At 37.1% G+C, this 24,999-nt stretch overlaps 1 protein-coding gene across 7 annotated transcripts in view; it reads right to left on the minus strand.

The window, feature by feature from the left end:
- Positions 1 to 24,999, minus strand: part of F8 (coagulation factor VIII) — a 148,210-nt gene that overhangs the window by 34,477 nt on the left and 88,734 nt on the right. For all 7 annotated transcript variants that reach the window (XM_075958588.1, XM_075958589.1, XM_075958592.1 and 4 more), the window contains 6 exons: positions 24,546 to 24,774; positions 24,178 to 24,360; positions 23,163 to 23,279; positions 22,680 to 22,751; positions 20,816 to 20,901; positions 1,700 to 1,855 (listed from right to left, as the gene is read on the minus strand). In XM_075958588.1, coding sequence (XP_075814703.1) covers positions 1,700 to 1,855; positions 20,816 to 20,901; positions 22,680 to 22,751; positions 23,163 to 23,279; positions 24,178 to 24,360; positions 24,546 to 24,774 — 843 coding nt within the window. The remainder of the gene's footprint in view (positions 1 to 1,699; positions 1,856 to 20,815; positions 20,902 to 22,679; positions 22,752 to 23,162; positions 23,280 to 24,177; positions 24,361 to 24,545; positions 24,775 to 24,999) is intronic.

A 24,999-nucleotide genomic window follows, 5' to 3' on the forward strand; every position in this document is an offset into this window, starting at 1 on the left:
TGCAAATTATATCTGCTGGCAAATGGAAAGTTAGTTTTCTCCTATGGGAATGTCACTCAATATAATAACTATCCTCAGGGCAGAACCCATACTCAAGATAAGTTGTCCAACACAAAATGAACTTTATATTTTTTGAGTGTGTGTGTTTCATTTTGGCATTTAAAAAATCTTATTGATCTTTCTTTGCTTTGATTTTTTAGAGATAAGATTTCTTTGTATAACAGCCCTGATTGTGCTGAAACTGATATATAGACTAGGTTGGCCTCAAACTCACAGAGATCTGCCTGCCTCCTGAGTGCTAGGATTAAAGGGGTGTGCTACCACTGCCTGGCTTTGTTTTGACTTTCATTTTTGTGTTTCTTTTTGTAAGAGAAGGAGAGATAAAGAGAGAATGCATAGTTTGGTAGGGAGGGAGGTGAGAGGATCTAAGAAGAGTTGGGAGAGGAAAAACACATGCTCAAAACATCTTGTATGAAAAGATAGGGATGTAAGTGCTAGCAAAGTATTTGATAAAATTCAATTGTAATTACCAACAATATAAAAATTGAAGATTTTTTTTTTTTCGAGACAGGGTTTCTCTGTAGCTTTTTGGTTCCTGTCCTGGAACTAGCTCTTGTAGACCAGGCTGGCCTCGAACTCCCAGAGATCCGCCTGCCTCTGCCTCCCGAGTGCTGGGATTAAAGGCGTGCGCCACCACCGCCCGGCAAAATTGAAGATTTTTTTGAGAAGAATTCTTAATATGTAGCTCTGGCCCTGTCTAGAACTAGCTATGTGGACTAGTCTGGCCTTGAATCCATAGAGATTCAACTGTCTCTGTCTCCCAAGTGCTAGGATTAAAGGTGTATACTAATATGCATGGTCAGAAGGAAACATTTTATACATAATAAACAGTATTTGCTTAAAACCAATAGTAAACATATTAAACATGGGATACAATTCCATTTCAAGAACAAAGCAGGCTTATTTGTGTGTATCTCTATGTGTGAAACACAACACATTAGAGCAATTACTGTTTTCTGTTTACCAGGTCTTGTCAGCATTATGTATCTTATAAATACAATAAGTGCCACTGGGGTGTTTTTGTTGCATGCCAAGTGATATTTTGGCACTTGTCACTACAACTCTGTAACTCTTCTCCTTAGCTTCTGTGTCATATCCACCTATATCCTCAGCATATGGAGAATATTATAGACTGAGTATGAGGGAATGGAACTTTGCATTGAAGTAGTAGTCATTTAAGTAAAAATGGACAAAATGGAAGGAACATAGAAAGAAAGAATTGGGATACATTTCTGGTACAGCTAATCAGGGATGTAAAATTACAGAAGTATAGCCAACAATGTTAAGGATTTGAGTGTGTTTGTTTAATTTTCTCAAGCTTACCTCTAGAGGATAAATTTCCAAGGTTTTCCCATTCTTTCACGTAAAAGACAGATCTTAACCTCCATTCATGGTTTTGACTGATAAACTAAAGTCTTTCATGTATAGACCCCTCTAAGAAAATCACATTCTCATAATACATGTCTGCATTTCTATCATGTATGAAAGTATTAAAAGTTCAACTTTTTTGTTTGTATGTCCATAAGCATTCATATTAACCCATAGGAAGAAAATTCATTTTTGGAGCTTATAAGCTGTAGCATCTGTCAAAAGCTCTTTAAAGTTTTTATACACTTTCATGGAAGAAGTAATTACATACCTTTAAAGTTCCAGTGGAATTCCCTCGATAACTCAGCCACTTCTTTCCATCAAGACTATACATGATGATAAACTGAGAGATGTAGAGGCTGGAAAATTTCTGACGAGCACCCTGCGTCTTGATGCCATGAATAATCATTGGAGTCAACAGATCTACCTACCAATGAAAACAACAACTTACTTTAATCTATTATATTAGATTCTTAAAATAATTATTTATTGTTATTAATTATCCACTTAGGAAAACTCTAATGCTACACATTACCTTGTATGTTTGGAGAAGCAGGCAATGTTGAAATATGAACATGTAAGTATTTAAAGCCATGGAACATATGGTAGGAATGAGTAGGAAAGATATTTATTGAATTATCTATTTTCTGGCAAACCAGATCACATACAAATCATTGAGTCATCTCCTCCTCAAACACATCCATGGGGCTGCACATATGAACCAGAATGGCATAATGCTTTACCAATACTTCTGTAGTAGCCAAAATTAATTAAGTTATAACTGGTACTGTTATATTTTTTAACAGTTTAATATGTAAAAAGTAAACAACTTCACCTATGTATGGAGCCAGTTATTTCAGTTTGACTATAAATAGGTATGTCTCTCTATTGGGAAGTGAGTAATGTGTTAAGTTCCACGATATGCTATGTCAGTTTTCAGGCAAAAAACAATGCAAACATGACAGCTGCATAGCTCTAAGGTGGCTGTCAATTACTTGTATTGCACATTGCTTTTCAAGCCAGTTCAATTACTTGTGTACCTGTGGGTCAGACTGTTTTATACCTTTTATGTTTTGCCAGCATAACAGATGAACTCCCTTCCTTGTAAATATCCCCCTAAACTCGCACTTTGCTTATCTGTTCAAAGTGGAACAGATGACATCAACTCCCTTAAGATGCAGTATTCTGTATCTTAATAAAGATTCAATAATAATACAATTAAAGGGATTTGTAATTAATTTAATCACCACATTAACCATTGAGAAATGACTATCAAGCTAAAGTGGCTATTGTGCACATTATATAATATAATGGTTCACATAGGATGCAAGAGCCCTGGCTCAACTATTTTTTGTGGGGTGACTTGTAATGCTTTATAACCCTTCTGTGTTTTGGTGTTCTTAGTTGAAATGTTGTTCATATTAGCATCTAACTCATAAAATTTTGGTGATAAGGATTTACTAGTTTGCTTTTGTTAAGCACATATTAAGGAAGTCTGTGTCAATATTTTGGTCATGACTTTGCTAGAGCAGTGAAAAAAGTTCACAGATGTATTTAGTAATTGATGTAAAATTGAGAAGAATAGGAAATACTTTGGGACACAGAAGCTCTGCAAGTTAAAGCAGTGGCCCAGATCTAGTAATTGGAAAGTTAACATAATATGTCATTCAGAGTTTATTATTTCCTGTTTGGGGTTCTAAAAGGGACTGTAACTTGTGTTTGGGCAGAGAGGCTGAGTTGGCATCTCCAAGCTATCCTCAGCTGCTATGTGTCAAGAGAAAAGACCCCTCTCCTCCAAAAGATTTCACTTATCTGGCTTTGAAGGGGTCATAGGCCTGATTGATCTTAGGTTAAATGATATTATTTTGGGGTATTTTTAGTTAAAGAAAATGTCACATCAAAATGACTTTTATGGGCCAGGTACATGGATCATTGAGTAATATATTAGTTGTACAAGCATGAAGATCTGAGTTTGGATCTTTAGACACAGAAACTGGGGCAACCACTATGGGAACAATGTAGATGTTCCTCAAAAGCTAGAAATAGACCTACAAGAACTATCACATGATCCAGTTATACCATTCTTGGGCATATATCCAAAGGACTCTTTTATACTATAGAGATGCCTGCTATGCATTCATGTTCATTGCTGCTCTACTCACAATAGCCAAAAAAGGGCCTAGATGTCATTGTCTATCAGTAGACAAATGGATAAAGAAAATGTGGCAATTCACACAATGGAATATTATATAGCTGTTATAAAAATGAAATTATGACATACTGAAGCAAATGAATGAAGCTAGGAGCAATCATTCTAAGTGAAGTAACCTAGATAAGGCAGAAAGACAGATGTTACTTGTTTTTTCTCAGTTGTAAATGTTAGTTTTGAATATTCAGAAATATGTGGAGACTGTTTTCCTCCTACTGAATTGCCTCATCCAGCCTTGATATGAAGGTTTGTGCTTAGTCATGTTGCATCTTGTTATGCTGTGTTTGGTTGATATTCCTGAGGGGCCTGCTCTTTTATGAAGGGAAACAGAGGAGGAGTGGATCTGGGGGAGAGGAAAGGTGGGGGTCTGTAAGGAGAGGATGGAGGGAAGGCTGCAGTCAGGTTGTATTGAATTGTATGAGAGAAGAATACATTTTAAAATAATGCTGGACTGAATGTATTTTCTGCATTATGATATGGCTACAAGCCTATGGGGGCCAGGGAGTAGAAAATTGTTGTTTAAGTAAGAATGGTTCCCATAGGCTCATATATATTTGAATGCTTGGTCATCAGGGAGTGGCACTGCTTGAGAGGAATTAGGAGGTATGGCCATATTGGAGTAGGCGTGGTCTTGGAGGAAGTGTGTCATTGGGGGTAGGCTTTGAGATTTCAAAAGCTAGGCCCAGTGTCACTCTTTGCTACTGCCTGTGGATCCAGATGTAGAACTCTTAGCTATTTCTCCAGCACCAGTCTGCCTACATGTTGCCATGCCCCACACCAAGATGACAATGAAATAAACCTCTGAAAGTATAAGCAAGCTTCAATTAAACATTTTCCTTTTTAAGATTTGCCATGGTCATGATGTCTCTTCACAGAAATAGAACACTAAGACACCTACTTTACTGTGGAAGATATTATAGAAGATACACACACACACACACACATACAGAGAGGGGGGTTGGGAAATAAAAGGGAGAAAGGAGAGAGAGAGAGAGAGAGAGAGAGAGAGAGAGAGAGAGAGAGAGAGAGAGAGAATATTAAAATGGAGTTACCCTACCCTACAAGGAGCATCAATGCTGCTACTAGATTCCACAGATAACAAATTAAAACCCCAGTGCTGGGAATGGGTTACTTATTTTGGAGTTCTTAGTCAACAAGATCACATAGATTGCCAAACATTATAGGCTATTGCCAATGCTAATGTTCACCCTCTAGAACTTGATGGTAAGACCCAATTGCTGAAGACACCATACATTTGAGTAATAGAACATGGAAATAATCAAGCTGGCACTGACCTGGAAGCTTCATCCATAGTGGCTAATTTTCATAGTGCAATAATTTTCTATGCATACTGCTAGGGGATAAAAGCAGTCAAAATCTTATCCAACTATGAACTCTGTAAGCTACAATAATGACTGATCTGGCAAGATATGCCCACTGGTGTAATAATGACTCAAAGGTTACTGAAGTGACCAACTACTTTCTGCTTGGATCTAAGACATGGAAGCCATACCTGACACTGTTAAAGGGTCCAAAAGCTTGTGGTTTGATAAGTGATAGGCCCTTGGGGAGAACTCAATACTATTATTTTCCTAAATTGACAAAGTATTAAAATGAATCCTAATGACTTATTGCTGTATTCATAGCTCAGAGTATTTCTTTCTCCTTGAAGTATATGAAGATTAACACAGAGACCTCTGGTGGTTTGAAAGAAAATGGCCCCCAAACGGAGTGGCACTATTAGGAGGTGTGGCCTTGTTGGAGATATTGATCACTGTAGGAGCAGGCTTTGAGGTCTCTTTTGCTCAAGCTTCCCTCTGTGTGACATTCAGTTGACTTTCTGTTGCCTGCACAATGTAGAACTCTATTCCTCCAGCACCATGTCTGCCCACACACTGCCATGCTCCCCATCATGATGACAATGGAATGGACTGGACCTCTAAAAATATGAGAGCCAACCTAATTGTATCTTTTCTTTATAAGAGTTGCTGGTGTCATGGTGACTCTTTACAGAAATAAATATCCTAACTAAGACAACCTCGAACTTGTTATCATGCAAAGAATAAGACAATGTGGAGTACTCAGCCTTAAGTGGGACATAAATATCAAACACCTCCTGAAGGTCAGGGATTTTTGTGGAAGATGTTGTGGGAAGATAGTAAAAGCCAGAAGTAGTTGGTAACAATAAAGGAATGTTTTCCAAATACAACAGGGTAGTTACACATATGAACTCAAAGCTATTGTAACAACATGCAAAAGGCCTGTATAAGCTCCAGTTAGAAAAAAAGAAACCAACATGGGAGGTGGTAGGTACAAAATCCCATCTCTAGCTGATGGGCTTTTGGCATTAAATGGGTGCTGGAAGAAGGAAAGCCAGCATCCTTCAATGGAATAACACCTAATAGGTTGAACATTCACAGAGAAGGTCCGGCTCCCAAGACTAGCTAGACAATACAAGCTGGACTTGAAATAGAAAAAAAGAAGAAATCTCAAAAGTTAGGTGGAAAGGTAAGGGAGAGTGGAGAGGCTGGTTATGGAAGGAGTTGGGAGTGGGGGTTAAATGTGTTCAAAATACATCATATGAAATTCTTGAAGAATTAATAAAATATTGTGAAAAATAACATGGAGTGTAACAAATACAACTGACATTCACCCCTGAATAGGTGCACATATGCATGTATACACACACATATATACCACATATATACTCGCATAAACATTAAAAATAAAAAGATAAATCTCATGTTCATTTTTACATATTTCCATTGATCAGGGCTGTTCTAGAGGAAACAGCAAAACGAGATAATCCAAAAGACTGTATGCATTTTAATAAATTGAGCTGAACTGCCTCTAGTATTAGTCCATCCTAGTTTACCATATTGGACTATAGTAACTAGGTACTTCCTAATACCCAAGGGATATAAAATTCCTGAAAAAAAAGACAGATTTAATTTAAGAAAAAGAAGCTACAAAACATTTGCTTTTAAGGTGGAAGACTGAGGTATCTGTTTTGTATAAAAATGAAGAGCATCAGAAGACTCAGGGGCACCTACTTGGTTGGAGATATATTATCATAGAATATAGTTGCTTCAATACTGAGGGGACTTAAGAGGTGAGTGAACAGCCACATGGCTGGATACCCCACTCTCTATGACCTCACCAGTGGGACAAAACCAAGGGGCCATTCCCCAAATCCTTTGTCTTTTCTAGCCAGCCTGAAGGGAGTTTCCTGTGGCTAGCGCCCACCCAACCCATCCAGCCACCATCTAAACTACTAGATACACCCTGGCCCCAAACCTGCCTATTCTCCTGCAACCTTGGTGGAACTCTGAAACAGCTTGCTCCAATACTGAGGGGACTTAAGAGATGAGTGATCAGCCACACAGCAGGACACCCAACTCTATAGAACCTCCCCAGTAGGACAAAACCCAGGGGCCCATCCCCAACTCCCTCAGGTTTTCTAGCCAGCCAGCAGGGAGTTTCCTGTGGCTGGGCTCCACCAAAACCCTAACCCATCCACTAGACCCCCACAAGCTACTAACCACACCCTGCCTAAGAGCTGAGAGCTTGTTCTAATACTGAGGGGACCAAGAGCTTGCTACAACACTGGGGGAATTAAGAGAGAGCACCAAGAGAACAGGCCTCATTTGAAGGAAGACATGGGTAGGCGCCAATGCAAGAATTCCTCCGACAACCTAAAAAGCAACATGGTAACACCAGAACCCAGCGGTCACACAACAGGAAGACTTGATCATCCTAACCCAGAAGAAGTAGAAGAAAATGACTTTAAATGTAATTTTATGAAAATGATGGAGACCTTTAAAGAGGAAGTGAAAAACTCCCTTAAAGAAATGAAAATCTCGCTTAAAGAAATGGAGAAGACAAACAAAAAAATTGGAAGAAATTAATAAATCCCTCAAAGAAACCCAAGAAAACCAATAAAAACAACCAAACAGGTGATGGAAACAGTTCAAGACTTGAAGACTGAAATAGAGGTAATAAAGAAAACACAGACCAATGGAATTCTGGATATGGAAAATCTGGGTAAGTGAGCAGGAACTACTGAGACAAGTATACCCAGCAGAATACAAGAGATAGAAGAAAGAATCTCAGATGCTGAAGATACTATAGAGGAAACAGACTCATTGATCAAAGAAAACATTAAAAACAACAAATTCTTAACACGAAATATTCAGGAAATCTGGGATATCATGAAAAGAACAAACCTAAGAATAAAAGGGGTAGAACTAAGAATAATAGGGATAGAAGAAGGAGAACTCCAACTCAAAGGCCCAGAAAATATATTCAACAAAATTATACAAGAAAACTTTCCCAACTTAAAGAAGGATATCCCTATGAAGGTACAAGAAACTTACAGAAAACCAAATAGATAGGATCCAAAAAAATCCCCTCACCATATAATAATCGAAACACAAAACATACAAAATAAAGAAAGAATATTAAGAGCTGCAAAGGAAAACAGTCAAGTAACATATAAAGGCAAACTATCAGAATTACACCCGACTTCACAATGGAAACCCTGAAAGCCAGAAGGTCCTAGATAGATATGCTGCAGTCACTGAGACCATGGAAGCAAGCCCAGACTACTATACAAGCAAAGCTTTCATTCACCATTGATGGGGAAAACAAAACATTCTATGACAAAAACATATTTAAACAATACATATCCACAAACCTAGCCTTACAGAAAGTACTAGAAGAAAAACTCTAATGCAAGGAAGCTAACTAAACCCAGAAAAACACAGACAACTGATAACACCCCACCAGCATAACCCAAAGAAAGGAAACACAAACACTACTACCGAAAAATAACAGGAGTTAAAAACCACTGGTCATTAATAATGCTTAATATCAATGGACTCAATTCACCTATAAAATAACATAGGCTAAGAGAATGGATATGAAATCAGGATCCAGCCTTCTGCATTTACAAGAAACACACCTCAATCTCAAAGACAGAAACTACCTCAGAGTAAAGAGTTGGGAAAAGGTTTTCCAATCAAATGGAACAAAGAAACAAGTGGGTGTGGCTATCCTAATATCTAACAAAATTGATTTCAAATTAAAATCAATTAGAAGAGATGGAGAAGGACACTTCATACTCATAACAGGAACAATTTGTCAAGATGAAGTCTCAGTCCTGAATATGTATGTCCCTAATATAAGAGCACCCACATATGTAAAAGAAACATTACTAGAACTCAAAACTCACATCAAATCCCACATACTAATAGTAGGAGATTTGAAAACCTCTCTCACCAATGGACAGGTCAACCAGACAGAAACATAACAGAGAAATAAGAGAATAAACAGATGTCATGACTCAAATGGACTTAACAGGCAGCTATAGAACATTCCACCCAAACACAAAAGAATATATCATATTCTCAGAACCTCATAAAACCTTCTCTAAAATTGAACACATACTTGGTAACAAAGCAAACCACCACAGATACAAAAAAAATTGGAGTAACCACCTGTGTCTTATTGGATCACCAGGGATTAAAGTTAGAATTTAACAACAATACTATCCTCAGAAAGTCACAAACTCATAGAAATTGAAAAGTCAACTACTGAACCACCCCTGGGTCAAGAAAGAAATAGAAAGAAATCAAAGTCTTCCTTGAATTTAACAAAAATGAAGCACAGCATACCCAAACCTGTAAAACACTATGAAATCAGTGCTAAGTGGAAAGTTCATAGCACTAAGTGCCCACGTAAAGAAAACGGAGAAAGCAGACATTACTGACTTAACAGCACACCTGAAAGCTCTAGAACAAAAAGAAACAGACTCACCAGGAGGAGTAGAAGGCAGGAAATACTCAACTTGAGAGCTGAAATCAATAAAATAGAAGCAAAGGAAACAATACAAAGAATCAATGAAACAAAAAGCTGGTTCTTTGAGAAAATCAACAAGATTGACAAACTCTAATCCAAACTAATTAAAAGGAAGAGAGAGAACATCCAAATTAACAAAATCAGAAATGAAAAAGGGGACATAACCACAGACACAGGAAATTCAGAGACTCATTAGGTCTTACTACAAAAATTTGTACTCCACAAAATTGGAAAAAGCAAAAGAATGGACAATTTTTTAGATAAATACCATATACTGAAACTAAATCAAGACCAGGTGAGCAATTTAAATAGACCAATAAGCTGTGAAATATTAGAAGTTGTCATCAAAAAACTCTCAACTAAAAAATACCCAGGGCCGGATGGTTTTAGTAAAGAATTCTACCAGAACTTTCAAGAATAGCTAATGCCTAAAATCCTCAAAGTGTTCTACATAATAGAAACAGAAGTGGCATTGCCAAACTCTTTTTATGAGGCTACAGTTACCCTGATACCAAAACCACACAAAGACTCAACCAAGAAAGAGAATTACAGGCCAATCTCACTTATACTGGCAAACCGAATCCAAGAACCATTAAAAAAAATCATCCACTATGATCAAGTAGGCTTCATCCCAGAGATGCAGGGCTAGTTCAACATATGAAAATCTATCAATGTACTCCATCATATAAATAAACTGAAAGCAAAAAATTTGATCATTTCACTAGATGCTTAAAAATCATTTGACAAATTCCAACACCCCTTCATGATAAAGGTCTTGGAGAGATCAGGGATACAAGGATCATATCTAAACATAATAAAAGCTATTTACAGCAAGCCAACAGCTAACATCAAATTAAAGGGAGAGAAACACAAAGAGATTCCACTAAAATCAGGAACAAGACAAGGCTGTCCAATCTCTCCATATGCTTCAACACAGTTCTTGAAGTTTTAGCAACAGCAATAAGACAACAAAAGGAGATCAAGGAGATTCAAATTGGAAAGGAAGTCAAACTTTTGTCATTGATGATATGATAGTGTAGATAAGTGATCCCAATAACTTTACCAGAGAACTCCTACAGCTGATAAATACCTTCAGTGATGTGGCAGGATACAAGATCAACTCAAAAAGAAAATCAGTAGCCCTCCTATACACAAGGGATAAAGAAGCAGAGAGAGGGAAATCAGAGAAACATCACCTTTTACAATAGCCACAAATAGCATAAAATATCTTGGGGTAACACTAACCAAGGAAGTGAAAGGCCTATTTGACAAAAACTTTAAGTCTTTGAAGAAAGAAACTGAAGAAGATACCAGAAAATGGAAAGATCTTCCATGCTTTTGGATAGAAAGGATCAACATAGTAAAAATGGCAATTCAACCAAAAGCAATTTATTTATTTATTTTTTGGCAGTTTTTCCATTTTCATTTATGTATGAATTTTTAATAAAAATGCACAATGTAGAGCGTTAATGAAAGTTAAAATGTTTGGTGAACACATTCAGCAATTCAACTTGATAACAATTATAAATAAATCTGTTAAAATTTTCTGGATAATTTCAGCATTTGGATTAGCACCGGACTGAAGTCTCAAGGTCCAAATCAGGAGCAGAAGGAGAAAGAGCACGAGCAAGGAACTCAGGACCGCGAGGGGTGCATCCACACACTGAGACAATGGGGATGTTCTATCGGGAACACAAAAGCATTTTATAGATTCAATACAATCCCCATCAAAATCAGAACACGATTCTTCACAGACCTTGAAAGAACAATAATCAATTTCATATGGAAAAACAAAAAACTTAGGTTAGCCAAAACAATCCTATACAATAAAAGAACTTCTGGAGGCATTACCATCCCTGACATCAAGCTCTATTACAGAGCTACAGTATTGAAAACAGCTTGGTATTGGCATAAAAACAGAGAGGTTGAGCAATGTAATTGAATTGAAGACCTGGATATTAATTCACACACTTATGAACACCTGAGTTTTGACAAAGAAGCTAAAATTATACAATGGAAAAAGGAAAGCATCATCAACTGATGGTGTGGTCATAACTGGATGTCAACATGTAGAAGAATGAAAATAGATCCATATCTATCACCATGCACAAAACTCAAGTCCAAATGGACTAAAGACCTCAATATAAATCTGACCACATTGAACCTGATAGAAGAGAAAGTGGGAAGTAGTCTTCAACGCACGGGCACATGAGACCACTTCCAAAATATAACCCCAGTAGCACAGACACTAAGAGCAACAATAAATAAATGGGATCTTCTGAACCCTAGAAGCTTCTGTAAAGCAAAGGACACAATAAATAAAACAAAAAGCGTGCCTAGTGAATGGGAAAAGATCTTCACCAACCCCATATCAGACAAAGGACTGATCTTCAAAATATATAAAGAACTCAAGAAATTAGACATTAAAATTCTAAATAACCCAATTAAATATGGTGAGCTGAGTTAAACAGAAAATTCTCAACAGAAGAATTTCAAATGGCCAAAAGATACTTAAGGAAATGTTCAACTTCCTTAGCTATCAGGGAAATGCAAATCAAAACAACTCTGAGATACCATCTTACACATGTCAGAATGGCTAAAATCAAAAAACACCAATGATAGCTTATGCTGGAGAGGATGTGGAGTAAGGGGAACACTCATCCACTGCTGGTGGGAATGCAAACTTGTGCAACCACTTTGGAAATCAGTGTGGTGGTTTCTTTTTTTTTATTTTTGATTGAAATTTATTCCTAATTTCACTGGAGTAGAGACCAAATCATATTTATAGAAAAACAGATAACATTGAGTAAATAGTATACTGAGTATTACATAACAAAGAATCAGACTTATCTGAGAAGCTTACCAAATTACTTAATTTAAAAGATGCTCAAACACTCTTTTTTTTTCCCCAAATAGCTCCTTTTAAACTTTTCTATTAATGAGATCATTCAAATTTTAAGAGTTTGGTTTTGTATGTAATTTAGTGTAGAATCCAGACTAGCTGAGTCAGACTCTACTATGTCTGTGAACTTGAAGGGACTATGCAATCCCCATTAAAATCCCAACAAAATTCTCCACAGACCTTGAGAGAACAATAATCAACTTTATATGAAAAAAAACCAGGATAGCGAAAACAATCTTTTACAATAAAGGAACTTTTGGAGGCATTACCATCCCTGACTTCAAACTCTATTATAGAGCTACAGTATTAAAAACAGCTTGGTATTGGCATAAAAACAGAGAAGTTGATCTATGGAATCGAATAGAAGACCCGGATATTAACCCACAAACCTATGAACATCTGATTTTCTACAAGGGAGCTAAAAGTACACAATGGAAGAAAGAAAGCATCTTTAACAAATGGTGCTGGTATAACTGGATGTCAACCTGCAGAAGAATGAAAATAGATCCATATCTATCACCATGCACAAAACTCAAGTCCAAGTGGAATAAAGACCTCAATATAAATCTGACCACACTGAACCAGATAGAAGAGAAAATGGGAAGTAATCTACAACACATGGGCACAGGAGACCACTTCCTATGTAGAACCCTTGTAGCACTGACAATAAAGGTTCACTGAATAAATGGGACCTCCTAAAACTGAGAAGCTTCTGTAAAGCAAAGGACACTGTCATTAAGATAAAAAGGCAGCCTGCTGATTGGGAGATCTTCACCAACCCCACAACAGACAAAAGGCTGATCTCCAAAATATATAAAAAAAACTCAAGAAACTAGACTTTAACATGCTAATTAACCCAATTAAAAAATGGGAAACTGAACTGAACAGAGAATTCTCAAGAGAAGAAGTTCAAATGGCCAAAAGACACTTAAGGTCATGCTCAACCTCCTTAGCGATCAGGGAAATGCAAATAAAAACAACTTTGAGATACCATTGTATACCTGTCAGAATGCCTAAAATCAAAACCACCAATGATAACCTTTGCTGGAGAGGATGTGGAGTAAGGGGTACACTCATCCATTGCTGGTGGGAATGCAAACTTGTGCAACCACTTTGGAAATCAGTGTGGCAGTTTCTCTTGGCGGTTTCTTAATAAATTCGGAATCAACATAATTCATGATCCAGCAAGTCCACTCTTGGAAATATACCCAAAAGATGCTTAATCATACTACAAAACTATGTTCAACTATTCATAGCAACATTATTTATAATAGCCAGAACCTGAAAACAACCTAGATGCCCCTCAACTAAAGAATGGATAAAGAAAATGTGGCACATTTACACATTAGAATACTACTCAGTGGTAAAAACAGCAATGACATCTTGAATTTTGCATGCAAATAGATGGAATTAGAAAACACTATCCTGAGTGAGGTAACCAAGACCCAAAAAATTATGAATAAGGTTTCTACTCACTCATAAGTGAATACTACCTATAAACAAAGGATATTGAACCTCTAGTTCATGATTTTAGAGAAGCTAAGTAATAATTTGAACCTAAAAAAATTTATAGACCCACCTGGAAAATGGAAACAGACAAAATCACCTGACAAAATTGAGAGCATGGGGGCAGGAGTAGAAGGAAGAGAAGAAGGGGAAGAGGAGGGGATAAGGGGAGGGTTCAGTAGAACTTGAGGGAATGGGATAGTCAAGATGGAAGAACAGATATGAGAGCAAGGAAAGAGATATCTTGATTGAGGGACCATTATAGGGTTAGCAAGAAACCTGGCTCTAGAAAAAATTCCCAGGAATCCACAAGGATGACCCCACCTAAGATCCTAAGCAATAGAAGAGAGGGTGCCCAAACTGGCCTTGCCCTGTAGTCAGAAGGATGATTATTTTAAATATCACCATAGAACTTTCATTCAGCAACTGATGGTGACGGGCAGAGATCCACATTGGAACACTGGACGGAGCTCCCAAAATCCAGTTGAAGAGTGGAAGGAATGAGAATATGAGCAAAGAGATCAAGACCATGAAGGGTTCATCCACTGAAACAGGTTACCTGAGCTGATTGGAGCTCACCAACTCCAGATGGACTGGAAAGGAACAAGCATAGGACCAAACTAATCCTTCTAAATGTGGTTGACAGCTGTATGGCTGGGGCAGACTGAGGGGCCATTGGCAGTGGCACTAGGATTTATCTCTACTGCATGTACTAGCTTTTTGGGAACCTATTCTCTTTGGATGTATACCTTGCTCAGCCTAGATGTAGTAGGGAGGGCCTTGGGCCTTCCACAAAGCAAAATGCCTTATCCTCCCTTAGGATTGGAGGGGAGTGGGGTGGGAGGGTATGCAGAGGGAATGGGAGGAGGAGAGGGAGTGGGAATTTGAATTTTTTTTAAAAAAGAATCTAATAAATTAAAAAATATAAAATAATATAGAATACAAGGTCTTGTAAGGTCATAAATTCAATTATAGATATCACTGTGATTTTATAATCCAAGTAGAAAGAAATGGGACACATCTGTTTTTTCAATTTTATTCCCAAGTGTGTTGGGATTTTATTGCTGTGAGGAGACACCATGACCACAGAAACTCTTCTAAAGTAAAACATTTAACTGGGGCTGGCTTACTGTTCAGAGGTTTAGTTCATTACTGTCATGGCTGGAAGCATGGTAGCATGATGTCTGACATGTTGCTGGAGAGAGAGAGTTGAGAGTTCTACACCTGGATTGTTGGCAGTCAGAAGAGAATGTCACATTGGGTGTGACTTGAGCATCTGAGTCCTCAAAGCTCACCCCCGATACCCTGGGAAACCAAGAAAAACTATCAAACAGGTAATGGAAACAGTTCAAGAATTGAAAACTGAAATGGAAACAAGAAAGAAAACACAAGCTGAGGTCTAGGTGGATATGGAAAATCTAGGTCAACGAGCAGAGACTACAGAAACAAGCATAATCAACAGAATACAAGAGATAGAAAAAAGAATATCAGATTCTGAAGACACCATAGAGAAGATAAACACACTGATCAAAGAAAACAGCAAAGCCAACAAATTCTCATCACAAAACAGTCAGGAAATATGGGACACAATAAAAAGACCAAACCTAAGAATAATAGGGATAGAAGAAGGGGAAGAGTCACAGCTCAAAGGCCCAGAAAATATTTTTAACAAAATTATGGAAGAAAACTTTCCCAACATAAAGAAAGATATTCCTTTGAATATTCAAGAAGCATACAGAACACCAAACAGACTGGATCAAAAAAAAATATCTCCTCGCCATATAATAATCAAAACAAAAATACACAGATTAAAGAAAGAATATTAAGATCTGCAAAGGAAAAAGGGCAAGTAACTTATAAAGGTAAACCTATCAGACTTACACCTGACTTCTCTATGAAAATAATGAAATCCAGAAGGTCCTGGATAGAGGTACTGCAGGAACTAAGAGACCATGGATGCAAGCCCAGACTACTATACCCAGCCAAGCTATTGTTCACTATCAATGGAGAAAACAAGACATTCTAGGATAAAAACAAATTTAAACAATTTGTAGCCACAAATCCAGCCCTACAGAAAGTAATAGAAGGAAAATCACAACCCAAGGAATCCAACCATTGACAATACTGCCTACAATAACTCAGGCATCTAGCGACCCTTAACCAGCACGACTCAAAAAAAGGAGACACACAAACTCTACTACCAAAAAAATAAGAATAACCGGAGTAAACAACCACTGGTCATTAATATCACTTAATATTAATGGACTCAATTCACCTATAAAAAGGCACAGGCTAAGAGATTGGATACGAAATCAGGATCCAACATTCTGCTGTTTGCAAGAAACAAATCTCAACCACAAAGACAGGCATCTACTCAGAGTAAAGGGTTGGGAAAAGGTTTTTCAAGCAAATGGTCCTAAAAAAAAAAGCAGGTGTGGCCATACTAATTTCTAACAAAACTGACTTCAAACTAAAATCAATCAGAAAAGATCGAGATGGACACTTTATACTCATAACAGGAACAATTCATCAGAATGAAGTCTCAATCCTGAATATCTACACCACTAATATAAAAGCACCTACTTATGTAAAAGAAATATTACTAAAACTCAAGGCAGACATCAAACCACACACACAAGTAGGAGGAGCCTTCAACACTCCTCTCTCACCAATGGACAGGTAAATCAGACAGAAACCTAATAGAGAATTAAGAGAATTGTTGGAGGTAATGAATCAAATGGACTTAACAGACATCTATAGAATATTCCACCCAAATAGGAAGGAATATACCTTCTTCTCTGCAGCTCATGGAACCTTCTCGAAAATTGACCCACATACTCGGAAACAAAGGAAACCTCCACAGATAGAAAAAAATATCAGTGTCCACCTGTGTCTTATCAGATCACCACGGATTAAAGTTAGAAGGCAACAACAATGCTATCCCCAGAAGACAACAAACTCATGGAAACTGAACAGTCAATTACTGAACCACACCTGGGTCAAGGAAGAAATTAAGAAAGAAATTAAAGTCTTCCTTGAATTTAATGAAAATAAAGAGACAACATACTCAAACTTATGGGACACTATGAAAGCAGTCCTAAGAGGAAAGTTCATAGCACTAAGTACCCACTTAAAGAAAACGGAGAAAGCATACATTGGAGACTTAACAGCCCACCTGAAAGCTCTAGAAAAAAAAAGAAGCAGACTCACCTAGGAAGTGTAGAAGACTGGAAATAATCAAACTGAGGGCTGAAATCAACAAAATAGAAACACAGAAAACAGTCCAAAGAATCAATGAAACAAAAAGTTGGTTCTTGGAGAAAATCAACAAGATTGACAAACCCCTATCCAAACTAATTAAATGACAGAGAGAGAACACGCAAATAAATAAGATCAGAAATGAAAAGGGGGACATAAGCACAGACATAGAGGAAATTCAGAGAATCATTAGATCTTACTACAAAAGCCTGTATGCCACAAAACTGGAAAATGCAAAAGAAATGGACATTTTTTTTTTAGACAAGTACCATATACCATAGCTAAACCAAGGCCAGGTGAACGATCTAAATAGACCTGGTAGTTGCGAAGAATTAGAAGCTGTTATCAAAGATCTCCCTTCCAAAAAAAGCCCAGGACCAGATGGTTTCAATGCAGAATTCTACCAGAACTTCCAAGAAGAGCTAATACCTATACTCCTTAATGTATTTCACAATATAGAAACAGAAGAGTCATTGCCAAGTTCCTTTTATGAAGCTACAGTTACCCTGATACCAAAACCACACAAAGACCCAACCAAGAAAGAGAATTACAGGCCTATATTACTCATGAACATCAATGCAAAAATTATCAATAAAATACTGGCAAACCGAATCCAAGAACACATTAGAAATATTATCCATTATAATCAAGTAGGCTTCATCCTAGAGATGCAGGGCTGGTTCAACGTACGCAAATCGATCAATGTAATCCACCATATAAATAAACTGAAAAAAAAAACATATGATCATTTCATTAGTTGCTGAAAAAGCATTTGACAATATTCAACACCCCTTTATGATAAGGGTCTTGGAGAGATTAGGGATACAAGGGTCATACCAAAATATAATAAAAGCTATTTACAGCAAGCTGACAGCTAACATTAAATTGAAAGGAGAAAAACTCAAAGGCATCCCACTAAAATCAGGAACATGACAAGGATGTCTACTCTCTCCATACCTCTTCAATATAGTGCTTGAAGGTCTAGCAATAGCATTAAGACAACATAAGGGGATTAAGGGGATTCGAATTGGAAAGGAAGAAGTTAAGCTTACGTTATTTGCAGATGATATGATAGTATACATAAGTGACCCCAAAAACTCTACCAAAGAACTCCTACAGCTGATAAACATCTTTGGTAATGTGGCAGGATACAAGATCAACTCCAAAAAATCAGTTGCCTTCCTATACACTAAGGATAAGGAGGCAGAGAGGGAAATCAGAGAAGAATCACCTTTCATGATAGCCACAAATAGCATAAAATATCTTGGGATATTTTCTGATCAAGGATGTGAAAGATCTATTTGACAAGAACTTTAAATCTTTGAAGAAAAAAATTAAAGAGGACACCAGAAAATGGAAGGATCTCCCTTGCTCTTGGATTGGGAGGATCAGCATAGTAAAAATGGCAATTCTACAAAAGCAATCTATAGATTCAATGCAATACCCATAAAAATCCCGGCAAAATTCTTCACAGATCTGGAGAAGACAATCATCAACTTTATATGGGGAAAAAAACCAGGATAGCCAAAACAATCTTATACAATAAAGGATCATCTGGAGGCATTACCATCCCTGACTTCAAACTCTATTATAGAGCTATAGTATAGAAAACAGCTTGGTATTGGCATAAAAACAGAGAAGTGGAACAATGGAATCGAATAGAAGACCCTGACTTTAACCCACAAACCTATGAACACCTGATTTTCTATAAAGGAGCTAAAAGTATACAATGGAAAAAAGAGAGCATCTTCATCAAATTGTGCTGGCAAAACTGGATGTCAATCTGTAGAAAAATGAAAATAGATCCATATCTATCACCATGCACAAAACTCAAGTCCAAATGGATTAAAGACCTCAATATCAGTCCGAACACACTGAATCTGAGAGAAGAGAAAGTGGGAAGTACTCTACAACACATGGGCACAGGAGACCACTTCCTACGTATAACCCCAGCAGCACAGACACTAAGGGCATCATTGAACAAATGGAACCCCCTGAGACTGAGAAGCTTCTGTAAAGCAAAGGACACTGTCACTAAGACAAAAAGGCAACCCACCTACCCCGCAACTGACAAAGGTCTGATCTCCTAAATATATAAAGAACTCAAGAAACTAGACCGTAAAAGGCTAATCAACCCAATTATAAAATGGGGCACTGAGCTGAACAGAGAATTCTCAACAGAAGAATTTCAAATGGCCAAAAGACACTTAAGGTCCTGCTCAACCTCCTTAGCGATCAGAAAAATGTAAATCAAGACATCTTTAAGATACCATCCTACACCTGTCATAATGGCTAAAATAAAAAACACCAATGATAGCCTTTGCTGGAGAGGTTGTAGAGAAAGGGGTACACTCATCCATTGCTGGTGGGAATGCAAACTTGTGCAACCACTCTGGAAAGCAGTGTGGCGGTTTCTCAGGAAATTCGGGATCAACCTACCCCTGGACCCAGCAATACCACTCTTGGGAATATACCCAAGAGAGGCCCTATCATACAACAAAAGTATATGCTCAACTATGTTCATAGCAGCATTGTTTGTAATAGCCAGAACCTGGAAACAGCCGAGATGCCCTTCAGTGGAAGAATGGATGAAGAAAGTATGGAATATATACATATTAGAGTACTACTCAGCAGTAAAAAACAATGACATCTTGAATTTTGCATACAAATGGACGGAAATAGAAAACACTATCCTGAGTGAGGTAAGCCAGACCCAAAAAGATGAACATGGGATGTACTCTCTCATATTTGGTTTCTAGCCATAAATAAAAGACATTGAGCCTATAATTCGTGATCCTAGAGAAGCTAAATAAGAAGGTGAACCCAAAGAAAAACATATAGGCATCCTCCTGAATATTAACCTTCATCAGGCGATGAAAGGAAACAGAGACAGAGACCCACATTGGAGCACAGGACTGAAATCTCAAGGTCCAAATCAGGAGCAGAAGGAGAGAGAGCACGAGCAAGGAACTTGGGATCGTGAGGGGTGCACACCCACACACTGAGACAATGGGGATGCTCTATTGGGAACTCACCAAGACCAGCTGGCCTGGGTCTGAAAAAGCATGAGATAAAACCGGACTCGCTGAACATAGCGGACAATGAGGACTACTGAGAACTCAAGAGCAATGGCAATGGGTTTTTGATCCCACTGCACGTACTAACTTTGTGGGAGCCTAGGCAGTTTGGATGCTCACCATACTAGACCTGGATGGAGGTGGGTGGTCCTTGGACTTCCCACAGGGCAGGGAACCCTGATTGCTCTTTGGGCTGAGGAGGGAGGAGGACTTGATTGAGGGAGGGGGAGGGAAAGGGAGGCAGTGGCAGGGAGGAGGCAGAAATCTTTAATACATAAATAAATAAATAAAGTTCACCCCCATTGACACACTTCCTTCAACGAGGTCACAACTACTCCTAATAGTGCCACACCTCCCAGTAGTGTATCTCTCTATGTACCTATGGGGGTCATTTTTATTCAAACCACCACATCAATAATTCCTTTTTGAATATTTTTATACAAATTAATAAGTCATTCTATTTTACAGTTTCCTCGTATGTAAACTGATGTTTTATAGGAGAGACTACAGAATAAAAGGGTGTATATAATGTTTTGAACTTGTTGAATGTTGATATATTTCTCATAGTTTTCTGACCTTGATCCAAGAAAAGGGCTCCTTGGTACTCCAGGCATTGATTGATCCAGAATGATGAAGTCTTGCCAGGTTTGGGGCCCACTGTCCTTTGTCCAAGGAAGAAGAGAAAGATTACATTATTATATATTCTACTGTAATTATCTTAAAATCTTTGGAAAAACGGTATTTTCTAGAGAAAGGTTAATCTTCATGGAAGAGATAGAGAAAAGCGTAAAAGTTTTGTAGTATCATAGTACTGATTACTGTTTAAAGGATTTATTTTTTGATGTTGCATATTCCATGTTCTACTTTTTATGGGGAGGCAATATTGGGGAATGAACCTGGCCCCTTGCATGTGTTAGGCAAGCACTCTACCATTGAGGTATATATGCACTCTACAAGTGGTACTATAATATTTCTTTATCATGTAATGTACATTTATTACAGAAAAGTCAAAAATTTTTAAAGAATAGTAAGAAAGTAAAAGAAATAAAAAGCATGATACTTCCATCATGAAACTCTTCAAATAATACCCAAAACTCTTTTTTCTTTCTCCTTTAAAGTAGAGGTTTGACAAACCATTTTATATCAAAGGCTAAATAGCAAGTACTTTAAGAGTGGCATATTATATGGTCTCTTTTTTTTAACTACATAACTGCCATTGCAGCCTTACATGCTATGTAAATGAATGTGTGACTGTGTTGCAGTATAAGACTTTTTATAGACATTTCAACTTGAATTTTATAATTTTAACATGTCATATTTAACACTTAAAACTTTTTTAAGTCATCTAAAAATGGAAAAGTTGGGCCAGTGAGATGTCTCAATGAGTAAAAGTGCTTGTCACTAAGGTTGATAACTTGAGATTGATCTACATACCAGGAGAGAAAAGATTCATGTAGGCTGTCTTCTGATTTCTATACGTACACATAGACATGTGCACGCACACACACATAAATAAGCGTAATAGGTTTTTTTTAAATAGAAAAGTTAACTATCTGGGAAAAGGAAGCAGACCGGAAAAGTGGGAAGAGAAGTATGACAGGATAATAGAGTAGAATCAAAGTACATTGTATTCAAATAAGAAAACAAAAATGTCACAATGAAAGTTATACTTTTGGATAAGTAATATACACTAAAAACTGAAAATTATTCTTAACTCATGAAAATAGGTACCATTTCAAGAAAAAAAGAGTTTTGGGTATTATTTGAAGAGTTTCATGATGGAAGTATCATGCTTTTTATTTCTTTTATTTTCTTACTATTCTTTAAAAATGTTTGACTTTTCTGTAATAAATGTACATTACATGATAAAGAAATATTATAGTACCACTTGTAGACCTAGAGACAATGATCTATAAACCCTTATTCTAGAACAATGTGTGAAGAATTTTATAGACTCTATTAAAGCTTTAATAAAACTGTTCAGAAGCAAATGTAGCTTCCTACTATGCTCAGTATAATGAGCTCATGGGAACAGCAATAAAGTGGGAAGGCTATTTCAGGAGTTAGTGCCATTGCCTAGGTAAGAAATGAAAGTGGCCTGAACTAAGAGCACTTGTTGGGAATGACCCAGGTTCAATTTCCAGCATCCTCAAAGCAGGTCACAACCACCTGTAACTCCAGTTTAAGGGAATTCTATGCCCTTTTCTGGTCTCCACAGGCACCAGGCATGCCAGTGGTTTACAGATGTATATGTAAGCAAAACACACACACACACACACACACACACACACACACACACACACACACACACACACATATATATATATATATATATATATATATATATATATATATATATATATATATTAGAAAAGCATGGAAAGAAGTAGATTATTTGAAACTCTCTAACAGGAATGAAAAAAATTATCATAGTATTTACCATAGTGTCCTGAAGCCGTAATCTGAAAATCTCTGATGCTTCCAGAAGCAATTCCCAGAGGAATCTGGCACTCTGAAATCAAACACAGAAGCTATAAATGACACAGAACCCATGAAAACAAGGATACATTAATTACTTTTAGCTAAGTGATGTTTCTCTTACCTTGTTTAAAGTTATATCCCCAAACTCTTCCATGTAAAGTTTGTAAGTTATCATTGGTAAATGAATCAAAATTAAGTCCCCAAATCTACTATTGTGAAATTTAAGACTGTTTAAGCACCAGTTTGTTACATACCATAGATTCATATTCAAAGGGTACAAAGCTTCAACCTCCTCTGAGAACTCTAATGGTTTCTATCAGCAATATTAATTTTAAATTTAATAATAATACAAGATTGTATTTATTTCTTGACAAAGACCACCACTTCAAAAAGGAGTAAAGTTGTATAGAAATAGACTGAATATTTAGTGAGCTTTACTCACGCTTGTTGTACACCAGAAAAAGAGTGCTCATTCCAGCCTGTAAGTGCTCGCCAATAAGGCATTCTACTCGCCAAATGCCAGCTCTGGATGGTAGCATTTCCACTGTCTCAAAAACTCCTTTTTAAAATCAAAAGAAACAAAAATTATTTTATTAAAAATGAGTATAAAATACATGGACTTATTTACAATATGTATTATCACAATAAGCTACCAAATTCAGTTCCATCATTCTCAGATCTCTCAATAAGTGCAAGACTTTTTGTGTACATTTTTGCTCTGAAAAATACTATAGGTGTCTTTACTATTGACCAAATGTTACTTTCAAGGGGAAGAGAAATCATAGTAAGATCATCTTGGGTCCACAGTACTAGGCAAAGGGATCTCAAGTTGCAAGAAGCTGGAAGGAGGGGAGAAGCTGAACAGGTGACTCGAAGGTTAAGAATGCTAGTGCTCTTGAGTTTGATATATACTACAGATGTCAGGCAGCTCAAAACTACCTGTAATTACAGTTCCAGGGGTTCTGATCATCTCTTTTGGTCTTTGTGGGCACCAGGCACTTATATGTGCATACCAACACAAACACAGACAGACAGACACACACACACACACAATCACACACACAGACACACATGTACCCACAAATATACTGTTTAAAAATAATATTGTGTTTTTATCAACACTTTCATTAGTGCTTCACCAATATATTAGTTACATGCATAAGCAAATTAGTCTTGATAACTACTGGTGCCATGTAGGTTTTGAGGGGAAAATAACAAAAGATTCTTAGGAAAGTACTATATGGTACTTAATTATTCATTTCTAGTAATTTCCATATACTTGAAATTATCTTGTTCATTTGTTAATTTATTTCTCTCTCAGTATAAGATAAAATTACTAGAAAAAAAAAGACATTTCAAAAAGGTGCTTCTCTGTTTTGTTATTGATTATATCACCATTTAAATCAAATACTCAAAGCACACAGAAACTAGAAAAAAATAAATAAACTATCTCACACCTGGGTAGAGGTTATACACTGCCATTTTGTACTCTTCTTTTTTCCGTACAGTGAACACATGTCCACTGAAATGAATAGATTGGATATTCTCATTGCTGCCCATGCTGAGAAGATACCATCGAATTCTTTGATCTTGAGCCATTACTAAACCCGGTAGGGTATCCATCACATAACCATTGATTGCTGGAGAAGAACAGAGAAGATTATTAAAATAGTTCATGGAAGCTTCCTTCCTTGTTCTCCGTAGAAAATCCTGATACTCATCAGGATTTCATTTCTCAATACTGTTCAAATGTCTGGCTCAAAGCTCATTTGAAAAAGTACACTACATTTCACAATGAATAATATTTATATATTGATTATGTTACCATGGAAGCGATAATTCTCTTTCACAGTGGGGTCTTCCATCTGGATATTGCAGGGTATCTTGCAGTTCCTTTCCACATTTTCAGTGAAGTACCAGCTCTTGGTCTCATCAAAGATAGTGAAAAACAGAGCAAATTCCTGTACTGCCACTTGTCTACCAAGCGCAGGATTCAGCGTGTTTGTGTGGCAAATCAGAAGGGGTCCAATCAATCCTGAGTGCATATCTCTTTCCTAGAGTTCCCAAGAGGGCATTAATTGTATTAGTGTAAGTTCTCTCTTGGCAACGTACCATTTATTCTCTACAGTAGATTCCACAGTAATATTTCTAACACAGAGAAGTGATAATACTTTCTTCACTTTAAAACTTTTCATTGTGTTTCGGATATATAACAAATTCTTAGTATAGAGGATTAAAAAAACAGGCTGGAAAACGGTTCAGTGGTTAAGAGCACTGAC

The sequence above is a fragment of the Microtus pennsylvanicus genome, chromosome X, assembly GCF_037038515.1.
Source record: "Microtus pennsylvanicus isolate mMicPen1 chromosome X, mMicPen1.hap1, whole genome shotgun sequence".
NCBI classification, from domain to species: Eukaryota; Metazoa; Chordata; class Mammalia; order Rodentia; family Cricetidae; genus Microtus; species Microtus pennsylvanicus.